At 48.2% G+C, this 17,057-nt stretch overlaps 1 protein-coding gene across 1 annotated transcript; it reads right to left on the bottom strand.

Annotated features, from left to right (window-relative positions):
* Positions 1 to 916: 916 nt before the first annotated feature.
* Positions 917 to 16,688, bottom strand: LOC309452933 (uncharacterized protein; the record flags this gene model as incomplete). The annotated part of the gene is given in 4 exon segments (XM_082077588.1): positions 917 to 943; positions 946 to 1,883; positions 7,197 to 7,275; positions 15,762 to 16,688. Coding segments are annotated over 4 exon segments (1,971 nt in total).
* Between the last annotated feature and the right edge of the window lie 369 nt (positions 16,689 to 17,057).

Below are 17,057 nucleotides of genomic sequence, written 5' to 3'. Positions count from 1 at the left end.
CACATACATGATGTGCGTGCTCACATCTCATCTGAACAGTGCAAACATGGATTTCTGACCTACTGATTCAGGGTCCCTCCGTGGAGGGAAGAGCAACCTCTGTGAGCTGGGGAGAGAGGCCAGAGCTGGAAATGGTGGTTGTGAGGGGCCAGTCCATGGTGATTGACCTGAGGCTCCTTCCCTGGGGTGTCCAGTGCACAGGGGCACAGCCCAGCCCCTGCTCTGCTGGTCCTGCAGGTCTCTGGCAGGAGCCTGGCTGTGGGAGGACACTGCTGTGTGCCAGCCCTGCACACACACACTGTTCAGATGTACCCTGGGGTTTGAATCTGTGGGACACTTTTGTACTCATATGCTTGAAGATATAAACCATCATGTACTGCCCACAGGAGACCACCTTTCTATCTGGAAAGGCTGTTGTGAGGCCAGCTCTGTCACAGCAGTGCCCATTGCCTGTCCCTGCCTGCGCCCACAGCACTGACACACAGGACACAGCAGGACGGTGACCAAGCTGCCAGAGCACTCAGGCCTTGCACCAACACCAGGGATGAGAAGGAGAGTGTGGGAGTGGAACCAGAACAGCTCTGGAAGAACAAGCGCTGCTGCTCCCTGGCAGGGCTGCCATGCTGGACACGTTTCCCCTCCTCCCATCACAGGAACTGTCCCTGCAGCTCTAGAAAGGCCTTGGAGTTACAATGTCAGTAGAAAAAAAATTGTGGAAGGTCCTTTTATTTTACTTAAACACAGAGAGCACGAATTCCTCACTGACACAGCCACTCAGTGAGAAAAGAAAAGCAGGCAGTGAATTACAAAGGGAATTAAAATATTTTCATAATAAACAAACACAAGGAGAAACAAAAAATACTGCACACAGGATGAAGCTGCAATGAGTTAGACTATAACTCTTATGTAGAAGAAGTTAGAGACAGTTTATAGCTTCAGAAGAAATCCAGTCATCTGTTTCCTCAGGGCATCCTTGAGCTCCTGGTTCCTCATGCTGTAGATGAGGGGGTTCACTGCTGGAGGCACCACGGAGTACAGAAAGGACAAAACCAGGTCCAGGGATGGGGAGAAGATGGAGGGGGGCTTCAGGTAGGCAAACATGGCAGTGCTGATAAACAGGGAGACCACGGCTAGGTGAGGAAGACACGTGGAAAAGGCTTTGTGCCGTCCCTGCTCAGAGGGGATCCTCAGCACGGCCCTGAAGATCTGCACATAGGACACCACAATGAACACAAAACAGCCAAAAGCGAAAGAAAAGCCAACTACAAGAAACCCAGCTTCCCTGAGATAGGAGTGTGAGCAGGAGAGCTTGAGGATCTGGGGGATTTCACAGAAGAACTGGCCCAGGGCATTGCCCTTGCACAGGGGCAGTGAAAATGTATTGGCCGTGTGCAGCAGAGAATGGAGAAACCCAGTGGTCCAGGCAGCTGCTGCCATGTGGACACAAGCTCTGCTGCCCAGGAGGGTCCCGTAGTGCAGGGGTTTGCAGATGGCAACGTAACGGTCGTACGACATGATGGTGAGGAGACAATATTCTGCTACTACCAAGAAGGTGAAGACAAAGAGCTGTGCAACACATCCTGTGTAGGAGATGTTCCTGGTGTCCCAGAAGGAATTGGCCATGGATTTGGGGACAGTGGTGGAGATGCAGCCCAGGTCAAGGAGGGCGAGGTTGAGCAGGAAGAAGTACATGGGGGTGTGGAGGTGCTGGTCCCAGGCTATGGTGGTGATGATGAGGCCGTTGCCCAGGAGGGCAGCCAGGTAGATGCCCAGGAAGAGCCAGAAGTGCAAGAGCTGCAGCTCCCGTGTGTCTGTGAACGGCAGGAGGAGGAACTGGGTGATGGAGCTGCTGTTGGACATCTGCTGCCTGTGGGCATGGGGCACTGTGGAAACAGGAGAGCATGTTCACAAATCAGGACAGAGTTCTCCCAGAAAATCTCTTTCCCCCCTCAACCAACATCCCTCTTCTACTCCCACCTGTGCCACCGCATACAGAAATGCAAATTGTTCTCTCCTTTTTGGCAGCCCCTGTGGTCATCTCCGTGGCTGGAGCTGTGGTTTGTGCTTTCTGATTGTGCTGTGAGGATCAGGACCTCTCCCTGTAGGCTCCCAAGGAGTCAGCCCTGCCCTACAGCACCAGGACCTGGGAAAGGGGGCAAGTTCTTGTTTTTATACATAATCATAATCTACTTATATCATAATCATAATTCACAATATCATGCCAGGAAAGCACTGGGATGTCGTAAAGCTGTTCTGACTGGGACAGAATGGGCTCATTCCCCAGCCCCACACATCGCACATCCCAGAGCCCCACAGGGCATGATGGGCTTAGGGAATTTGCTCCCACAGAGACATCTGCATGGCAGGACTTCCAGCATCAGTATCTGATCTTCTTCTGAAAGGCCAACTGCAGAGAGTTTGAGGGAAGAACACAGGCAGCGGAGCCACCGAGTGGACAAGGAGACACGGCCCAGCGCCCCTGCTGAGAGAGAACAGGGAGACACGGACAGGCCCTCAGGAGCTTCTCCTTCTTGGAAGCTGGGCTGCCAAGGAAGTGCCTCAGCTCAAGACACCACAGACTTGAGGGCAGAAGCTGTGGTGGTTGGGAGAGGAGCCTGGCAGCACTGCTAAGGGGTAGACATCAACACTGCAGGGGATGGCAGGGAGGTGCCCAAGTTCCCCCTGTGATGGCACTTTTGGCAGAAGGTCCCTCTCTCCCCCTGCCCAGGTCTCCACTGCCTGGAGCTGTTCCTGCCAGGAGCTGTTTCTCTGTCCCTGTGTCTCCTCCCTGTCACTGCTCTCAGGGCCAGTATGTCCCACCCCCTGTGTGCTCAGCTCTTCCCTGCACAAACCTCCTGGCAGCTCAGCACTGCCCAGGAACATCTCCATGTGTGTACGGATTCTGCTGAGAACATCACACCAGCCCTAAAGGGGCTAGAAAGGAGATGTTGCTGCTCTGTGAGCCAGAGAGCGTTGAATTGTGCTCTCAGAGAAAAATAAATATTTGGAGTTTCAGCACTTCCCCCGTAACTGAAAGACATATTTCCATCTTACCTTTCCTGGCCAGCCAGCCAAGAGTAGAGGACAAAAGGTAATAATTGCTTCCCTGTCAGATAATCCCTGCCTTGTTGTCCCTCTTGGAATGTCCCTGGGGGTGAGTTGTCAGCAACTCTGATCCACACAGCACCCTCTCAAAGGCAGAAGGACCCTGTCCTGCCTGGGGTCACTCCTTCCCCCACAGTTTCTCCCCTCCTTGTTGCTGGGATCTCCCCGGGCAGGCTGAGCACAGACCCTGGCAGGCGGCAGAGTCCCTGCCCGGCACAGCCCTGGGATGCAGGGACCCTGCTCTGCAGGACAGCCCTGGGCACCCCTGGGTGCTCACCCGCCTTCACAGTGTTCAACATGGCCTGACAAGAGCCCCGTCCTTACAGATCCCACTACCTGTGACTGTGCCAGTTTCAGGAGATGCCTCCAGGAGCTACAGCTGCACTGCCCTGCACCAGAGACTTACCATGGCAAGGGCTGCAAAGGTTTCTCCTCCAGTGAGCTCTCAGTCATCCTCCCAGTCCTGACCACCTTTAATCTCTCTCTGCCTTGCTCGTCTGCTGAGATCCCCAGGCAGAGCCCTCAGCCCTGCTGCGTGTGCAGAGGAGCTGCTCCTGGGCAGAGCTGTCTCTCTGCAGCGCTGCCGCTGCCATGAGCTCCCTGTGTCCCAGGAGCCCAGCCCAGCTCAGCAGCACAGGAGCAGCCCAAGGCCCTTTAATGACCCCTCTGGTGGCTTTGGTGCTGAGTCCATGAACTTCAGACCCTGGAGGAAGGTGATGAAACCTCTCAAGAAGTCAAAGTCAGATTCAAACTCCAAAGTTTCTTGTACTGTTAATGGGTCCCACTGAGGGAACCTACTGAGAAACAATATCCAGGTTCAGTTAGAGAAGAAAACTGGAGGTCAGGAAAAGCACAGTAAGGTGGCTGTGATGCTGAGTAAACCTGGTTGTGTTTCTTTAACCAAAAGGCCAAGCCGTGACCCCCAGCCCTGGGAAATCAGATCCTGTCTCTCCCACATTGCCCAGGGCCCTTCCTGGGCCAGTGTGATGTGGGGCTGTGCAAGGCCAAGGGCAGGACTATGGTCCCACACCTCCCAGGTTCCTGGCTGGGGACAAGGAGGCCATGAGGCCCCTGTGCTGCAAGGACAAGGTGTCTCCTCACAGGCATCAGAGGTGCAGACAACAGCCATAGCCAAGGGGAGAAGGAGCTCATGTCTGGTGGGGCTTTCAGCCTCTTTCCATCCCGTGATCATCTCCACGACAGCCTGTCCTGTGCTGTCCATCCCCTGCACCTCTGTCCCTGCAGGCTGGAGACATCCCCCCTGCTGCCCACCTTGCTCCTGTCTGAGCATCTTCCTTCCTTTGCTGAGATCTCTCCATCCTCCCCAGCTGGTCCTTGAAGCACAAAGCCTTGGGCTGATGCAGACTCCCTCTGCTGACCTGCTCCACCACAGCACTGCCCTTCCATCACATTCCTTTGTGCTCATGTCCAGCCTGGACCTCCCCAGCTGCACTTTGGGCCATTATTCCTTTCTCAGGCTCTTTCCCACTATGCAGAAAACCTCCACCATCTCTGAAACCGCCCTTCAAGTGCTCTCAGGCTACTCCTGCACTGCTGCAGCCTCCCCAGCGCTGTTGGGCCAAAGCAGCCCAGGTCCCTCAGCACCCCACACCATGTGCACAAGGTACTGAACCTGCCTTGGCAGAGCCCTGCACTCTCCAGTTCCTCTCTGCTGCTCCAAACTGGGAAGCCGCACACTGGCACACACCCGTGTGTGTGGGTCACACCAGTGCTGAACCGACTGGGATGAGAACTGCAGGTGTCTGGGTCCCCACGCTCCTCCTCATGCAGCCCCGTGTGCAGCTGCCTTGTTCATGGTGAGCGTGCACCACGGGCTGGTGTGGGGACCTTGTAGTGCCCAGGCCCTTCTCCTCAGGGTCACTGCTCAGCGTGTCAGGTCCTGCTCTGTCCTGATCAATGGGGTTATTGTCCCACCCTGATACATCACTGCTCATTTCTCCTTCTGCAAATTAAGAGTTTTCTGTTGGGTAAATCCCAGATTTTCTCAAGGTCTGGACTCTCCCTGGATTGAATCTCCATTTGCTCAGCTGTTAAAGTTTGCATGCAGATTGTTTATCCTGATGGGGGTGTATCTCCCAACATAACAGCATGAGGAGGTATAGGACACTATAAATACCATCTCCTGGAGAAACTGTGGGGTCTTGTGCGTGTGGTGCTCATAATGCCAGAGGTCTGGAGTCAAAGAGAGAGGTTCTGTTCATGTGGGAGAGCAGCAGGAATGTGTGGAGCTCTGCCTGGGGACAGACAATGTCAGCTGAACTTTTAGGAGTCAGCATGAGAGGGCAGAACAACATGGGCAATGTTGTGGTCACTGGACATCAGCTACTGACTCACTGATGAGAAATTGGAATGAGATGAGGCCTCCTTCAGACAAATGAAAGATGCCTCATGTTTCCAGGGCCGTGTCATTGTGGCAGACCTGAGATATCAGAATATCTACAAGGTACCAGCCATCCAGGAGTGTTTTGGAACCCATTGACAACATCTTCCTGACACGGGTGACTGAGGAGTCAGTGGGGTGAGGTGCCCTCTGGGACTTCACACTTACAAACCAGAAAGAGTTGGTCAGGATGGCACAGTCAGGGATGGGAAAGTGGAGCTGAGGCTCCTGGGAGATGAGAACAAGGCCAAGAGCAGGATTTCAGGAGAGCAGGATTTGGCTGCTGAGGGACCTGCTTGGGTCCTATGGGATATGACCTTGGTGTCTGCAGAGCTTTTCTCTCACATCTCCTCCCTCCTCTCTCCCACCTGTTGTTGTGCAGCGTTTTTTACCCTTTCTCAAATACAATATCCCAGAGGTGCTGCCGGCATCACTGAGTGTCTCAGATTTGGCCAGGAGTGGGTCCATCTTGGAGCAGCTGAAAGCAGCTCTGTCTGATGTTGGTCAAACCCTGTTTTCTTCTCAGAGGTGACAACTGTAGCACACCCACACTCACCCCCAGTTCCAAGGCTTTGCCATGTAAGCCCAGTACAGGGTGACAACATGTGTTCTACAAGTTACTTGATCATGGAGAAGAAATGGATCTTCTGTCGGCAACTCGAGCAACTCACCAGTGAATGAGTACGTTCCTATGGGGAACTGTGATTGCCCTGACATTCACTGGTCAGGCAAAGATACAGGTACCAACACTCCAAAGTATCTTGGGCCAACTGCTTTACGTCTGCCTGGTAGGGCAACAAGGGTAATGCTTGTGTGTATCTGGAACTTGGAAGCAAGGAAGAGCTGGTGAGGGATGTGAACATCAGTGTCCATGTTGGCTGTTGTGAGCAGGACACAGGGGCATCCCAGGCACCAGAGGGGAGGGAGGAAGGCCAGCAGCACAGCACAGGCTGGTGGGCTCCAGAGGAGAACACTTAGACATACTGGGGGGTTGATACATGTGGTGCCACGGGAAGCAGCTCTGAAGGGTGAAGGAGCTCAGGAAATCTAAACAACCCTTACAGGACAGGCTGCTCCAAGCACAAGAAATGATCTCTCCAAATACCACTGTAAAGAAGCATTTATCTCTTGAGACTGCTTCTCTGATCTGATGGAACTGCAGGGTACAAAGGCAGCACACAGGAGGTGGGAGCAGGGGAAGCTGCAAAGGAGGAATTGAGAAACCTTGTCCATGGATGTAGAGATACCAAAGCTCCCCTGGACTTGATAGATGAAGGAGAGATTGAGGGCAGCAAGATGAGGTGACAGAGCTTCACTTGCAGTAAGAGAATAGACAGGGTGAACGTGGGCCTGCTGCTGAACTTCATAAGAGTAGAATCAGACGAGACTGAGGTTCTTCATGGCTTCTTTGCCTCCATCTTCACCAGCAAGGTCTCCTGGGCCTTTGTTCCTGAAGGCAGGAGTCTGGAGAACATCCAGCAGTGGATGGGGCTCAAGTCAGGGGTGACCTGAGCAAACTCAGACACCGTTACAGAACAGGAGATGGGTCACTTGACCAGCTCCTGAACACAAGTATCACTGTGCTGTGGCACCTGAGATTCCCAGGAACGCCCACCTCTTGGTCCAGAGGAGTGTGACTCCTCTTGAGGTGTTCTGGACTATCTCCTCACTCACATGGTGATTTACTTACGCACTTTTCTGACATATTCAGTCTTCATCAGGAGATGAAACACATCAGTATGGACTGGAGTCTGCTGATGCCACCTGTTCTGGAAAGGGAAAGAGGGGAGAGCAGGGATGGAAATAGAAGACATTTGGCTTTATTGCTCTTTATTTTAGAAATGGTCTCTGTTTGGCTATTCATGAAATCTCTCTAATCATCCACACCTGACTTGAAGCCTTTAGGAAGATGATGCACAGAGTATTGGCTTGTAAGAGCATTTTAGATGTTAGTGAGCCCTCTGCTGCCATGATCCTGAACTGCAGCTACTGAGAGAATGAACAAACCTCTAATGAAGGGAAAGGCAGAAGCAAACCCCAAGTTTCTGAAGGTGTTTGGACCCCATGAAGGGCCATCACTGACACAGCTGTGAAGGAAACAACCAGTGCAGGTCCCTGTCCCTGGAGGCTGGTGAAGGAAAGACGTGGAGACACAGGGTCACCAGCCCTGGCCCACTGGTGAGGGCCATGTGGAGGTGGCTCTGGTGCAATGTCAGCCCTTGATGCTTGTTCATCACCAGAATGGCTGAGCCCTGACCCCTGGGACCTGGTAGATCTTTCTCAAATGTTTTTCAAGGCTTTTCCTGTGTTCAGTGTGAGAGTTTTGTGTTTTGGTGGAGAGTTTTATGACAACTGATCTTGGTTTAATTTTAAGGCTCTGGATTTCTGTGGAGCTGGAAATGCCTGTGAGCTCCTCAAAATTCATCCAGCTTCTTTCATACACCTGGCAATGGTCACCAATCACCTCAATGCCGCAGTCCCACACTTGCTTGAATCCCCTTTTGGATCCATACCCATCAGCCCAGGAGGTTCATGGATCCACCAGGTTCATGGGTGATTCCTGAGGACCATCCAAGTGTGGGCAGTGTAAGAGAGGAGCAGAGCAGGGTCAGCTCATGGGCCATGACTGAGCACAGCCACCCCAGCAGCAGCCGTTCCCCATCTCCCAGGCACAGCCATGCCCACAGCATGCAAATGGCACTGCCATACATGATTAGCCCAAGAGAGGCCTTTCTTCCTTCCGTATTCCCAGGAAAATCTTCCTCCTGTTCCTCCTCCACCTGCAGACATCAACTACTTTCCATTTCTGGGCTCAGACATGGCTGGAAGGGTTCACTGAAGCCATCAGCCATCTCATTGCTTCTCCCTGACATGCCCTGACCCTCTCCCACACCTACAATGGCCAATCACGGCTGCTCAGGGCCTCCTGCTCTTCAGAAGAGGCCTCGAGCTTCTTGGTTATTCCTGGTGCTTGTTATAAACTTCCTCGCTCTCTGCAGAGTTGCTGGTGAGCTTTCTTGTCCATAACAGCCCCTTTATGACCATGTCACACTAAATAGTTGTCTCTTTATGATCATTTGTGCAGAAATGAATTCACCAATTACATAGAAACTGATGCCGAGTGAGATTCTGTCGCGGTTGAGACGGACAAACGACATGGACCAAGTTCTTTCAAGATGAAAGTAATAGGTGCCATTTATTGCTACAAGTGCATTTTTATACAATTCTACCAGTTCATGTGTCTTTTCACTATTGGTTACAAGTTACAGCACTAACATCTCATTGGTTAATTTTTCTATCATCCATGTTATTCTTCTATCCCTTTGTCTCTCACGGGTATATCTCTTCTCTCTCCGGATACTCCTTTACTCCCATCCTTCTCAAGGGTAAATCTTAATATCTTCAAGGCTGATCTCTACTCCCATATTTTCTGTCAAGGATTCCACAGACCCGCTGCAGTTTCCCACAATTCCCCCTTTTTTTATTTGTGCGAAAAATGCTGCCCTCATTGTCCGCTGCAGGGCCCTTTGCAGCAGAGAAATCATGCATGGCAACATTAGTAACACAACCACAACAATCACCAAAACGATCAGTCCTGTTTTCGCTACTGATAACAACCATCCTAAAAACCCTCAACCACTAAGCAATTTATTTAACAAATCCCATCAAAATCTTCACACCCATGTCCTTGAGCTAATAACAAAAATCTATCGTGGCTCTACTCTGCCGTGTGGCATGTCTTACAGAATCTACATCTAACAAAAGTCCACTTAAAGCCTTTGAAGTTCTGTTAGTTTGCTTAACTAGCCAGCATCCTAATTTTCTAAAATATTTAAAGCTTTTAGCTGTGCCAACACCAGATACAAGAGATCTTAAAACCCTTAACCTTGATCCCCAAAAATCTACATTATCATCACATTTTGACTCATATACATGCAAAAAGTGTTTTTCTCATCTTGCTCTTCTGTGATCTAGTATCATAGATACATTGGGTGTTAAGAGAGTTAATAGTCCCAAAATACACAGTCCTCCAACAGCATTAGAAGGAATTCCTGGTCAGGCTCTATCTCCACAGATCAAGAATACACCCTACAGGAGGTTTTGGGGTCGCTGTCCCACATTATCAATGACATCCCTTGGATTCTTCTGTGAGGCATTACACCATCGAGTTTCATTTCTATAGTCACCAATGGTAGCATTAACATTTTGCAGTCTTATCCATTCATGCTTTAGCATATTGTCCTGGCACTTTTCACAAACCAGCTGGATACAAGCATCCATGGGCATAGATGCCAGCAATTCCAGTTCCTGTGGTTCAATGTCTATTTCCGGGAGACAGTTAATCCAAAGTGCCATGTTAGTATTATTACAGTTTGTTGCAATGCCTTTGCATCGACCACTATTTGAAACAGTTGTATGATGCTGCTGTAGTCATCAAGGGGGATGCCAACCAAGCATGCGTGGAACGGGTTTTCCAGAGATGCCATAGCCAGGCATATAGAGTCCTGGTCAGTCATGTTGGCTAAAGTACTCCACATGTTAGTCTTTGCCTGTGCGGGCATCCAAAACACAGCAGCTGCAACAATCATTGTCAGGAAGATAACACAGGTTTCACGTTTTGTGCCAGCAACCATTGCGGCCCTTGATCTGTAAAGACACAAGCATAGCCTCTCCCCCAGGTTATCAATTGATGTGGCCTTTTCCATTGACTACTGATTTGACCATAACTAATGTAGGTTATTTCTGATTTAGCATGGTTTTGGGTCACACTTGCAAAGTATTTCATCACATACAATGCTTTTGACAATTGGTTTTGTGGTGTTTTCCCTACTTCTCCCCCCTTTTTGTTTTAAAAAGGAACAAAACCAAAACAAAAACACAGTTCAGAATCAGATACGTGCATTGGACCTTGACTACGTACTCAGAATCACAAATCAAATTTAGAGGTTCCTCCTTAAAAAGCTCTAAGTAATGTAAAGCTGTGCCAAGTTCTGCTAATTGGGTTGAACCTTCAATAATTTTTACAGAAGGATGCCAATTGTTATTTTTACACCAAACCACTACAGCTTTATGAGACTTCCCAGAACCATCAACAAATACTTTGCAAGTATGTAGGATCAGACCAAATACAAGTATGGCCTATGAACTGATGTTAAAGATTTGCAGGTTCTGCAGCAATTTACATTTTACATTTATGCATGCCAAAAGCTGTGCTGTTAAGAAAACCAGCTAGTGCAATTTACAAAGACAGAGATTACAAACGAAAAAAAATCAAAATTAAATTTCACAAATGGTACATATATGACAAAAGGATCATGGCCTATTGAAACTTAAATTCATTCCCTGCTTTTCTTGATCAGAGTAACAAGCAGTATATCAGTCTGCTAGCAATCTCATCATACTGTCCCACAATAGCCACAGGTTGTTTCTGTGTTGTAGCTATAAATAGACAAATCTGCAAGTCCAGTCGAACGCAGTCAGCCTGTAAGATTGTCATAAATTTATTCCTCAAAGTTTCCAACTCCATTTTGGCTGTCATATTTATTGGATATTGTTTTCCCTTACCAGATCGAAGTCCTGTTTCAGTTCTATCAGTGTAGTATTTGCATTATCAAAACATTGGCTGTTAATACTAGTGGAGATACAGCATTTGAAATTTCCTTGGAGATTTCTCACTTGCAGCAAGCAGATCTGCACCATCCAAGCAGCTTCTTGTAGGCCATGCAACTAAACAGAATTCTCAGAAAACGTTATTTGAGCTTACAATTTACTTAACAAATCTTAATCTAAGAGAGGTATAGGAGTTTCTAACAACTATAAGAATTCATGTATTAAAACTTCGTTCCAAATTTGGCATTCCATTTGTCTCAAAAAACGGCCTTTCTTTCGTTTTCTCTCATGACCTCAAAAACTAGCATGGTGAATTTACTAAGAAGTCACTTACAACTAATTACCACAAAATAAGTCTATTAACAAATTTTTGGTTTAATTTTCCAGTTTCATTAGAACTATGGATCCACTGGTGATGCCTTTAAATTTCACCCTCAGACTCCTTCATGCAGTATTACAGCTCTCTAGCAGTAACATTGCTTGAGGGAGGGGCGTGGGGGGGAATAAGACTTCCCTCTCGCCCCCATCTGAGATGGCAAGATGTCCAGCCCAGCATGAAAACACATCAGTTCGAACTCCACATTAAACCGATCTGGCTCCACTCCACACGCAAATCAGCACCAGTCTGACCCAGAGAAGCACTGAACACTGTGACCCCCCAAAGCTGACCAGTGTGAAAAGACTGACTTCAGCAAGGAGGTAAAATTATGAGCTCTTTTCCCCAGATGTGCCAAAACCTAGGAAACAAGACAGAAGCAAAAATAAACAACACCAACAACCCGATTCAAAGCCGAAAAACAACACAGTGCCACAGCAAAAATGGATGACAATACTTCAGGGAAAAAAAAATAGGGACAGAGGGGGGGAGCAAAGCCCCCCTTCCTCTGCTTAGCAGCGGGAAAACAGTTTTTTTTTCCTTTCTTCTTCTTTCTCTTCTCGCCGCAGTTCAGATATAGTCAAGGCCATGCAGCTGGTATAATCACTGGTACGAAGTGGGAGGCTCTGGCAAACTCCTCAGTTACAATGAGTTGCACACAGGCCTGGGATATTTTGCTGTTTTGTTTTCCCATTTCATTCCAGCCATAATACACTTTATATACAGTTTTAAGTAGCTCAGCAATAGTTACATTCCTTAGCTCCATTTACCTATTACAATTTAGAAATGTCAAAAAACAGTATAAACCAGTATAATAACATAAATCCATTATTCTATTTTCCTAGATCCAAATCAGTTAATATTCTAGCAACTTTTAAATACAACTTCTTCTAAATTCACATCTATCATAGCATTTTAACAATTTAAATGCTTTTCTAACAATATAAGCAATTATTCTAATGTGTAAGGATGCATCCTAAGGGGAGGCAAGGTGGAATTTTAGTAGTGGAACCGGTCCCCATTTTGGAATTATCTCCCCAAACAAGATTCTTTTGGTACCAAATATGAATATGCAAACTAAAATACTGAGCTCAGATATGAAAACCATATACCAAGTTCAAATATGCAGATGGATCACAGTTACACTAATTTAAAACAATATCTCAATTTTTGCATTGCACCTTTGAACCACTCACTGCCCGGCCAGGTAGCAGTGCCTCTGGGTCTCCCTGACAAAACAGGTCAGCGCGCGCCGGAGCCCATCGGTACTCGCCCCCCCGCCGTCTCAGCGAGCTGAGCTGGGCAAGGCCTTGTTTTGTTTTGTTTTGGTTTGGTTTGGTTTCTTTTTAGTGTCTCATCTGATGCGCTACAGCTGTTATTCCAAAGCCAGGATTTTTTACGTGATGTACATACGGAAAAACCAAATCCAGCACAGCGAGATGAGACACAGCTTGTCACAGAGTTGCACAAGTCTGAATGCCGGAATAAAGGTAGCATGCTAGCGAAAAAAAAAAATAACAGCTACTACACACAAAATTTTATCATCACATTCACGCAGTAAAGAACTAAATTACTTATGATCTTCTGTATTATCACAAAACACACATTTTGAGTCAACGAATTCTCATGATTTAACAGACTGTGAACTTATCGTACCATATAACGAGGACCTACCAAAATTGCAACACGCTTAAACCGATACCCACAAAGAAAACGAGTTAATGAGGAAAGCATCTTGCAGACTTTAGCAAGTTTACTGTGACCTGTGTGTTATCAGTTAACTCTCTCTCAGCTTGTTGACATTCAAACCATTCCAGCTGTAAAACTGTCTGTAATGATCTAATGATCTCTTGTAGAGATTTATTTTGTCCTGCTCTTCTCACCTTAAAAACGACATTAATTGCAACAAAATTCTATTCTCCAGACACTTTTCCCAATCATTTAACTTAAACAGCGGCTAACACTGATTTCAATATTTAACAAGATCTTCCTTCCTTATAATTCCGAGTGCTTTCCTAAGTTTTAAAACACCTCCCAATACTGATTTTTCAGGAACACAACTGAAAACAATTATTCCTGACCCCATCTTACAAGTAAAAACCTTGAGAAGGGGGAGGGAGGGAGGGCTGCTGCTTGCAGCACTACTGGGAAAAATGGGGAGAGAGTTTTACGGCACACTTAAAAACAACTAGTAAAACAATTAACTCACATTCCTGACAAGCTGCTTGATTTTCAGAGAGGCAATACACAGAAACACATAATATGTACTGTAAAACTTGCAGATAACATGTTGATAGCAAACATTAGCATTCTCTACTGCTAATTTCAACACCAATGCTTCCTTAGCTTCTAAGTTTTCAACCTGCTTATTGATGGCCTCTTGAAGATGGTCAATAAATTGCATGTAATTCTCACTGGGACCCTGATTAATAATTGCAAATGATTTGGCTGCTTTGTTGGTTTCAGGCACCTTTGTCATAGCTTGATACGCGAGGTCTGTTGACTGCCTCAGGATTTCAGAAAGTTATTGTGCCTGTAGTTGTGGTGTGTCAACTAGTGTCTCTTCCAGAAACGCACAGGGTCCCGTGGTTTAACTGTAATCGAAACTGGGGGTAAATCCCAGCTTTTTGGTAAGTTCGGTTTACGCTCTGAAACTCTACCCTCACCCTCAGGAATTCAGTGCGGGTGGGAGGAGGGGGCAGGTTGGAGGGACCCAAATCTGTAGGAATTACGTTATTTGGCTCAGTCTGGCTCAACACGGGGGGGTCCTCCTCACCTAAATCTCCAGGCAAGGGGGGATAGGAAAAAAAATGTCCATTTTTTTCTTCCGCGACTGATAGCGGCGGGGCAGAGGGTTGAACTGTGATTAATGGGGTGACGCAGACGGCAGAACCGCGGTTGATGATGGTAGAGGAGAGTTTTGAGCCGTGATCGATGACAGCGGAGCAGTCAGCCGAACGCATTGCTCTGACCGGTGCTCTGACCGGTGCTCTGAGGGCCCCTCCCGAGACCATGCACAACCCAACACTGTTTTTTCATGTAAGTCTTTCATAGCTCTTATCTGATCTCGGGGCCACACATATGTATACGAGTCTTTCATAATTTTTTTCTGATCTCGGGGCCACACATACATATGCTCCTCCTTTATTCCTTTTAACTTTCCAAGAAAGTGCCGTGGATCTTTATCCGTGTCAGATAATATGGACTTGGGTGGTTTTGACGAATCTTTAGTAACAGGGGGGGTCGGAGCAGTACTTAATCTTGCTTTTTTCTCCGAATCTGGCCCAGAAGAGCCAGGGAGACCATCCCCCTTCGCCGCCTCTGCCTGTTGCTGTTTTAACTCTTTCAGAGTATCTAATAACAAGCGCCACGTCGTTAACAGTTCAGTTGCTTCCTTGGACCCTTGGGTAGCACTATCAAACAATTTATCTCCCAAGTCCATCCATTGTGAAACACTAAATGCTGTCACAGGATTAACCTCTAAACCTTGTGCTTTGCCCCATAGTAACATTTTTCTTAAAGTCAGTTCCGGAAGGCTAACACCCTGCTTCTTCAGAAGCAGCTTCCATGTGGATAATATAGGACCCACTTCTTTAGATAAGTTTCACCCCTGTTCCCGGTAGCTCACCTACTCCTCAGCGAGGTGTCTTTTCAACGATCCGGATCTTCGGCAGCTCTGCGCAGCTGCTCTCATCAGCTGTACCGGGCTCCGTCTCCACAGCTCTTCTTCGGCTGTTCACAGCTTCACGCTGTCACCTTGTTAGGCGAGATCCTCTTCAGGCAGGATCACGTCGGGGTCACCATATGTCGCGGTTGAGACGGACAAACGACATGGACCAAATTCTTTCAAGATGAAAGTAATAGGTGCCATTTATTGCTACAAGTGCATTTCTGTACAATTCCACCATTTCATGTGTCCTTCCACCATTGGTTACAAGTTACAGCACTAACATCTCATTGGTCAATTTTTCTATCATTCATGTTATTCTTCTATCCCCTTCTCTCTCATGGGTACATCTCTCCTCTCTCCGGATACTCCTTTACTCCCATCCTTCTCAAGGGTAAATCTTAATATCTTCAAGGCTGATCTCTACTCCCATATTTTCTGTCAAGGATTCCACAGACCCGCTGCAGTTTCCCACACATGACCAAACAAGCCTTCCCCCAACTCCAATCCATCATCTACAACTAAAAAATATAAAAAAAGACAGTTTGGACCTGTCATGAGTTATGTCATGAGTGATATGCAGAAGATAGGAAGTTTAATGCCTTTGAGAAGAATCCAGCCATGTGTTTCCTCAGGTCATCCTTGAGCTCCTGGTTCCTCATGCTGTAGATGAGGGGGTTCACTGCTGGAGGCACCAAAGAGTACGGAACAGACAACACCAGATCCAAGGATAGGGAGGAGATGGAGGGGGGCTTCAGGGTGGCAAATGAACCAGTGCTGACAAAGAGAGAGACCACGGCCAGGTGAGGGAGGCAGGTGGAAAAGACTTTGTGCCGTCCCTGCTCAGAGGGGATCCTCAGCACGGCCCTGAAGTTCTGCACATAGGAGACAAGAATGAAAATAAAACACCCAATTCCTAAACAGACAGCAATCACAATAAGAAAAACACCTCTGAGATAGGTATCTGAGCAGGAGAATTTGAGGATGTGGGGAACTTCACAGAAGAACTGGCCCAGGGCATTGCCCTTGCACAGGGGCAGTGAAAATGTATTGGCCGTGTGCAGCAGAGAATAGAGAAACCCAGTGGCCCAGGCAGCTGCTGCCATGTGGACACAAGCTCTGCTGCCCAGGAGGGTCCCGTAGTGCAGGGGTTTGCAGATGGCAACGTAGCGGTCGTACGACATGATGGTGAGAAGATAAAATTCTGCTGAAATGAAAAAGACAAAGAGAAAGAGTTGGGCAGCACATCCTGCATAGGAAATGGCCCTGGTATCCCAGAGGGAGTTGGCCATGGACTTGGGGACAATGGTGGAGATGGAGCCCAGGTCGAGGAGGGCGAGGTTGAGCAGGAAGAAGTACATGGGGGTGTGCAGGTGCTGGTCCCAGGCTATGGTGGTGATGATGAGGCCGTTGCCCAGGAGGGCAGCCACGTAGATGCCCAGGAAGAGCCAGAAGTGCAAGAGCTGCAGCTCCCGTGTGTCTGTGAACGGCAGGAGGAGGAACTGGGTGATGGAGCTGCTGTTGGACATTTGCTGCCAGTCATTATGGGGCACTGACACAGGAGCAAAAGACAGTGACAAGTTATGGGAGACATCTATTAGCAAAATCAAAGCCATTTCTCACACACCCTCCCCTGCTCCACACCCCCTTGTCCTTTTCCAGACCTTGCTCCAGCTCCGTGTCTGAGCCCTGGGTGGTGCTGGCTGGAGGTGCGTGAGGAGCAGGGCCTGTGCCTGCTGGCTGCCAAGGAGTCAGCCCTGCTCTGCAGCAGTGGGCATGGGAACGGGGGGCAGGAGACAGTCCTGGGGTTCAGCTGTGTCAGATGGAACCACATCATGTCTCATCCTTTCCAAAGGTTTCAACACCCCACGTTTAGCCCAGGACACACACAGCTTGTT

This window comes from Streptopelia decaocto (genome assembly GCF_964273445.1).
Source record: "Streptopelia decaocto genome assembly, contig: HAP1_SCAFFOLD_58, whole genome shotgun sequence".
In the NCBI taxonomy this organism is placed as follows: Eukaryota; Metazoa; Chordata; class Aves; order Columbiformes; family Columbidae; genus Streptopelia; species Streptopelia decaocto.
This window is presented reverse-complemented; position numbering and strand designations above follow the sequence as displayed.